Source organism: Meleagris gallopavo, chromosome 10, assembly GCF_000146605.3.
Source record: "Meleagris gallopavo isolate NT-WF06-2002-E0010 breed Aviagen turkey brand Nicholas breeding stock chromosome 10, Turkey_5.1, whole genome shotgun sequence".
NCBI lineage: Eukaryota > Metazoa > Chordata > Aves > Galliformes > Phasianidae > Meleagris > Meleagris gallopavo.
Window position 1 is genome coordinate 10,329,115 of NC_015020.2, and position 6,764 is coordinate 10,335,878.

General features: G+C 58.2%; 1 protein-coding gene across 1 annotated transcript; it reads left to right on the forward strand.

The window, feature by feature from the left end:
- The first annotated feature begins 3,133 nt into the window (after nucleotides 1-3,133).
- On the forward strand, nucleotides 3,134-6,317 carry CRIP1 (cysteine rich protein 1). Its single transcript, XM_003208617.4, has 5 exons — nucleotides 3,134-3,291; nucleotides 5,375-5,469; nucleotides 5,558-5,615; nucleotides 5,740-5,787; nucleotides 5,983-6,317. Exons 1-4 carry the CDS (start codon nucleotides 3,252-3,254, stop codon nucleotides 5,778-5,780), a joined length of 234 nt encoding a protein of 77 aa, XP_003208665.1. The 5' UTR covers nucleotides 3,134-3,251; the 3' UTR covers nucleotides 5,781-5,787; nucleotides 5,983-6,317.
- The last annotated feature ends 447 nt before the right edge of the window (nucleotides 6,318-6,764 follow it).

Genomic DNA, 6,764 nt, shown 5'->3' on the forward strand with positions numbered 1-6,764 from the left:
AATTTCCCCTCAGGGTGTAATTGGGTTTGACAGCCCGCTCAGTACGCTGCTCCCACGTGCTGCCCTAATGGATTTGCCACACGTGGAGCCAGGCGGGGGCACGCACCCTCCGGCACCCCATCTCTGACATCACTCCAGCATCTCTCCAGCCTCTCCCTGGGATCCCACAGCTGGCAGCCTCCCCTGGCCTCTCTGGGCTTTCTAATCCGCCCTGTAATTTTCTTGTCAAATGAGTTACATATTGGGCTGGGTAGGACATATTTTACAGTGAGTTGTCTCGGCTGAGCGAGCCCGTGACTTGCACAAGTGCAGGCTGAAATATGGCCAGGAAGGGGAATTGTGCAGAAGCTGCAGATGGAAAGCACTTGGAAAATGTCTACGTCTCCTAATCTCCCACCAGCCCCACAATAGCAACGTGCTTCGGACATTCCTGGGGTTTGCTGAAACACATTTTCCTTGGGGAAGGAACCTAGAGCAGCTTGGGAGGATCCGTGATTGGGGAAGAAGTTAGAGGAGGCATTGGAAGCTCTGCGAAGGAGGAAAGTGTGAGCAGGGCTGTGGTCACTCCTTGTGGGACATGTTTGTATGGCACGAATACAAGGATGCTCGTGGAAGCAGGTGGCAAGGGCAGCTTGGTGGCATGGCATGGCACAGGGGACCTGGCTGATCTTGTCATCACTCATCACTGTTTCATCTTTCTTTTGTGCACATGCACTGGGGCCACAGCCCTACCCCTAACGCTGCAGCTCAGCCCGGGGCTGCTGGGGGCACGTGCTCAGGGATGGGGCTGTGTCCTGGCAGCGACAGCACTGCGTGCCACTGCGTCACCCCAAACAAACAGTCGGCCACCCGGGTTGCCATGAGGGTGTTGCCATGCTGCTCAGGAGCACCGGCGCCTGATGCATCGGGACGGAGCCTCCACCCCCAGATCGGTATCAGAGGACACAGGCGTGCCATGCTGATGGTTAAATTAGCTGGAACAAGGTCTGCAGATAAGATAACGGCGGCTTTGCTGAGGAGGCTGTTTGCAGCTGGTGTCTGTGTTGTTCCGCTGGTGGAGGAGCTCACCCAGTGCTGTGGGTGAGGGGCTGCAGGCTGGCAGGACGCGGTGTATCTTCCTGCTGAGGGGTTCCACACCTTGGCGTTGGGAGTGTTAGTGAAATTGCTGCCTGTACAACAAAGGAAAGGCCACATCCAGCACGTCCACATGGTGCTGCCAGACTCCCCCTAGTCAGCAGTGCCGTGGGTACCCTGTGCTCACCCCAGTGGTACCACATCATCAGCAGGGGCCCGTGTGGCACGGAGCCCTGTTCAGCACGGTTGGCAGGGAGCAGCACCCGGCTCCTCGGCGCCGGCTGTGTCACCCCCCCGGCGGCCTTGTGCCCATTCTGCTGCCCGAATGGCCTCGGACAAGGGCACGGGGGGGATGAGATCCCCATGCTGTGGCCGGCCCTGCCAGCATGCAATGCCATGGGGACACGGTCTGTCTGTCTGGGCTGGAAGGCTCCTACTGCAGGAAGGAGGCCAGGCACTGTGTGGTCCATGGGGACCAGGGACTGGGGCTGAGCAGAGCTGCCCACTGGCACCAAAACAGCCTTAAAAGGGAGACAGCTGGGGCCGGCTGTCCTGGCTGGCAGAGCCTCAGAGCAGCCTGGGAGGGAAGCAGGGCTGCCAGAGAGAGAGGACATGCCCCATGTGCCACCCGAGCTCAGGCCTTGGGACGTGGCACATCCAAAACATGATGTGTACACATATGTGCTGCCTCAGGGCCGCAGCTCCAGCGGAAAGGACGGAGGAGACAGGGTGGAGGCTGCAGCCTCGCAGGCCTTGCATGACTCACGGCTGGCCCGAGCCATCCCCTCCCCGCAGGACCAAGGCTGGTGCCAGCGGGCGGTGGGCTCACAGCCTGCACCCATGGGTGGGCCTGGTTCTGTGGGGCGAGGAGTGCCCCAGGCTCAGGTGCTGGGTCCTGGTGCTGCCTTTCACAGGGCCTCTCGACCTTCCCAGCACAGCGACATGCCCTGGGGAGGATTGTTTCATGCAAAACAGACCTTTGGATAGGCTCCTCATTTCCTTCGCAGCCAAACACAAAGGAACAACAAGTCCTCGCTGTTAATAAAATGACAACAGTCAGCCTCAGATGGGCAGGCCCTGTGTACTGTGCCCACGCCATTCCTGAAGCCCTGCAAGAAGGATCGAGCCCCCCACCTCCTCCCCAAGACTACCCACAGGCAGCATGCATGGCTCCAAGGTACACTTTTACACTGGAGGGATGATGCAGGTCTGTCAGCTGTGTCAGCACCCAGGTGTGGTCTGTTTGGGTGTGGCTAATTGATGATGCCAATCATGTCTCCAGCCCTGCTGCAGGGTTCTTGGGCTTTTCTACAGCACTGGGGTGGGCAAGAGCCAGCAAGGAGCTGGCTGGGGGTGAGGGTGTAGAGGGGTGCAGGATGCAAAGAATGTAGGAGTTGCAAGAAGTGCTGGTGGTGGGAGTGCAAGGAATGTAGGGGTGTGGAGTGCAAAGGATACAGGGCACAAAGGGTGCAAGATGCAAAGTATGAAGGATGCAAAAGATACAGGGCACAAGGGGTGCAAGATGCAAAGTATGAAGGATGCAAAAGATACAGGGCACAAGGGGTGCAAGATGCAAAGTATGAAGGATGCAAAGGGTACAGGGCACAAGGGGTGCAAGATGCAGACAAGTGCAGGATGCAAAGTGCGCAGGAAGCAAGAGGTGCAAGATGCAAAGAGAGCAGTATGCAAGGGGTGTAAAAAGGGAAAGAAACTGCAAGAAGTGCAGAGGTGGGAGTGCAGGGGGTGCAAGGCGCACAGGTGGTGTAGGGATATGGGATGCACGGGTTGGAGGGTACAAGGAGTGCAGGATGCAAAGTGTGCAGGAAGCAAGAGATGCAAGATGCAGAGTGCTGTGTGCAAGGGGTGCAGGAGCGTAAAGAGTGAAATGGACTGCAAGAAGTTCAGGTGGTGGGAGTGCAGGGGAGCAAGGGGGGCAAGCAGTATAGGGGCGTGGGATTCGAGGGGTGCAGAGACTTAGGGGTGCAGGATGCAAAGTGAGCAGGATGCAAGGGGTGCCGAGCCCGGGCTGGCAGCGCCCGGGGTGACTCCAGCTGCGGGCGGGGCCGCACATCTGGGCGGGGCGGGGCGGAGCCCCCGAGCAATGACTCCGGCGGGGCCGGAGCCGAGCATCCCACAGCCGGTGCGAACGACGAACGGAGTTGAGCCGAGCCGACACCATGCCCAAGTGTCCCCGCTGCCAGAAGGAGGTCTACTTCGGTAAGGGATTCCTTCACCCCCGCTCCCCTCACCGGCTCCAGCTACCCCCGTGCTGCCTATCCTGGGTGCTGCAAACTCTAGAGGTGCCCCGTTGCCGTGCACCCCTGTGCTGTGTCTCCCCGGCACGCCCTGGATGGCCCCCTAACTCCACCAGAAGTGAGGGGCTGCGGGGTACCCCCAGCCTGCCCAAGGTAGCTCAGCACAGTGCTTGAGCCCTGTTCTCTCCCTGCAGCCATACTGGCCCTGCAAGATGTTTGGTCGGGGTCCGGTGCAGCCCCCAGCCCTGCGAGGTGGGCTGCAAGGGGCTCAGGGTGCATGGCTGTGCCCCTGGTGAGCACCGTGATGGTCTCTGTGGCTTAGTGCAGTGGGGAGGTGGCTGTGCTATTTTGAACCTGTTGGGCTTCCGCGTGCTGTGGGGCTTGGCGCGAGTGCGCTGCCTCCAAACTGGGGCTGAAGCGCCATGTTCTGCTCCCCTGGGTGCCGTGGTCCTGTTGTCTCACCCAAGATTTGAGCTGAAGCTGCCTGGTTGCAGCGGCCAAACCTCCTCATTTCCCCATTTGAGTTCGCTGTGGATTGCTGAGAGCAGTGTGTGTGCATCTCTGCACTTAATTTCCTTGAGATCAGTGACCTGAGTACCACGACTTTTGCACTTATTTATGCTCTGCCTGTGGGTGTGCCGCAGCTTCCACTTCTGCTGGAGAAATCTAATGCTGAAACATGAGGTTGAAGAGTCAGGGACAGAGGTTTCTCTGTGTCAAACAAATCCATCTGCTGGTGATGCCCATCTCGGGGCAGTGCTGGGGTGGCTGTGGCCCTACAGCTGGGATACAGCTTTGGCTGAGCCCGTGCCTGCAGCCAAGCAGTAAGGTCGGCTCACATGGGATTGCTGTACCTGCAGGTGTGGCCGTGGCAGCGCCGGGACCATTTGACCAAGGAGGGGTTGGGCCCTGCTCTTATCAGCTCGCTTTTATGAAATTGGCACAGTTAGTGCAGAGGAGGCTTCAGAAGTGGCTGGAGCCATGAGCTCATTGCACGGAGATAGGGAGCGCTGGGAGAGGAGGCAGAGCGACCCCTGCTCCAGGGTTCCCTGGGTCCTTCCTTGGGCGTGCCTTGGGCTGCTTTGGGGCAAACTGAGTCTGCAAAGAGCAAGGGCTCCTCTTGCACCCAGCTGGTACCCAGGCAGGACACAGGAGGCTCTTTGTGCTGCACGGGGCTGCCTCGTGCCATTGGGCGCTGCCCCTGCTTCCACCCCTGCAGCCGTTGGCTGGCTCCTTGCGTAAGCTGCTCTGGGCAGATTTGGATCCCGAAGAAACCCTTTCCTTGACCGCCTTTTGCAGGCATGGGATGAATGCTTGGATCTGGCTGTGGCCGGGTTCCTGTAGAAAATTCTGCTTTATCACTTAATAAATCCCCAGGGGTGCAACTGCCAATAGCAAGAGCACATACGTCTCCAGAAAATACTGCAGAAATAACCTCCTCCCCTGCTGGGCTGCAATTAGAAGCCGCATTGCTTTTTCCCCTCTCCACAAACATGTCCTGGCCCAAGCCAGCAGTGTGCTCTTCCCCAAGCCCTGGCCTGGCTCCGGCCCTGCTGTGGTTAGCGATGGCACCAAATCAGTGCTGTTGCTGCAGCTGGTGACAGGGAGGGTACAGCGGTGGCTTTGCTGCACCCCCCTGTCTGATACCTGTCCACCACCGCCTTCACCCCACCCACCCTAGTGGAGCTTGGGCAGAGGAGCTCTGTTTGGCCTGGGAGAAAATCATCTCCATGCAGGCTGATGTTGGAAGGGAGAGATGTCCAAATCTTCTCTGTCAGACCGGTGGCAGTATCTGCCCTCAAATGGGGCAGCCAGCATGTTCAGGGTAAGGGCCCTTGGCAGTGTTGTGCCCCAGGTTTGGGTTTGGGCTCCTGAGTGTGCAGGCTTGGGTTTGTCACTTGCAGGACTTCTGCCCTTGGCAAGAAGAGCTGGGAAAGTAGCCCCAAACCTTTCATCCTCCCTAGCACTGGCAGCAGGAGGCCAGCCTGCCTCAAACAACTTGTGCTTGGTCAGAGTCTTGGCTAACCCATCTCTTTGCATGGCAGCTGAGAAGGTGACTTCTCTGGGGAAGGACTGGCACCGGCCCTGCCTGCGATGTGAGAAGTGTAACAAGACCCTGACATCTGGGGGGCACGCAGAGGTAGGTCTGGTGCCTGAGAAGCACCCATGGAGCAGGGTGGGTGCAGCCAGCAGGGTGCAGGGACTGATACTCACCTCTCTTCCTGCAGCATGATGGCAAGCCCTACTGCAACCACCCCTGCTATGCTGCCTTGTTTGGACCCAAAGGTAGGGTAAACTGGGGCCGGGGTTTGTGAGGGAGGAGGGAGTCTGGGATCTTTTCCCCTGACTCTCCACAGCACAGCAGTGGTGCATCCTGCAGCATTGCTGATCCTGCTCCAATTTCTTTCAGGGTTTGGCCGGGGAGGAGCCGAGAGCCACACATTCAAGTAGAGTTCAGGTTGGTGCTTCCCCTCAGTTCTCATCTGCTCACATCCATGCTCAAGAGCATGCTGCTGGGTGCCAGCCCCCTTCTGCCAGCCCCAGCACTGGGTGCCTCACTTTGAGGCTTGTCAGCAGAGATGGAGTCTGTCCCAATGCACTGCTGTACTGGGGACGTCTCTGCTGACAGCCCCTCTCTTCCATCCCTCTTCAGGTCTGATTGGCAGAGCTCCCTTTGCAGCCCGAAGACAGCATAAATCCACTGCAAACAGACATGCCTTCTCGTCCCTCATCACTCTGTAATCAAATAGCACATTAAAGCAATAAGTAACCCAGGATGGGGCGGAGAGGGGCTCTGCTCCAGAAGGAGCTGCAGGGTGGGAGGTTGGATGCTGCTCCACAGGAAATTCAGTCGCTGAGGGCTGCCTGGAGAGAAGACCACACCTAGCCAGCCAAACCCAGCCCTGCTTCTGGCACCCGGCTCTGCAGTAGGGCCCACCTTTGTATTCCCAATCTTTAATAAACCCTGAACAACCATTGCTTACTCCATGTGGTGGCCTTGTTTTTTATAGCAGGGACTCAAGGGACTTGCTGACAAAGGACCCAACGAGGGCAGAATTGTGGGATGAGGTCTGGAACACTGTCCCCTAGAGCCTCCAGTACCCCCAGATCCAGTACGTGGCTGGGAGGCAGGCTTGGAGCTCCATGGGACTGGGCAGGCTCCTGCTGCGAGGCAGTGCAGGATGCGCCAAGAAAACAGTTATTTGCTGCCTCCACTCTAGCCAGTCATACAGAAAGACTGCGTCAGGCAGGGGTTAGCAGCAGGGCAGGGTGAGGCCCTGCTGTTGGTGAGAGCGAAGGTGCAGTATTACTGAGCAGGAGCTGGCTCTGAGCCCCTTGCTCTCTGCTCTCTCCCCTTCAGCCTCTTTTTTTTCCAGCCTCTTCCCTGAAGGAAGAGCAATGCTGACAAGTGTTGACTGTTTCAGTAGTGGTTTC

Bases quoted from the DNA above. Each gene is read 5' to 3' on its own strand.
- CRIP1 (XM_003208617.4), top strand. From the start codon at position 3,252: ATGCCCAAGTGTCCCCGCTGCCAGAAGGAGGTCTACTTCG. The intron at 3,292-5,374 runs GTAAGGGATTCC...TTTGCATGGCAG, and splicing joins CCAGAAGGAGGTCTACTTCG to CTGAGAAGGTGACTTCTCTG. The intron at 5,616-5,739 runs GTAGGGTAAACT...AATTTCTTTCAG, and splicing joins TGCCTTGTTTGGACCCAAAG to GGTTTGGCCGGGGAGGAGCC.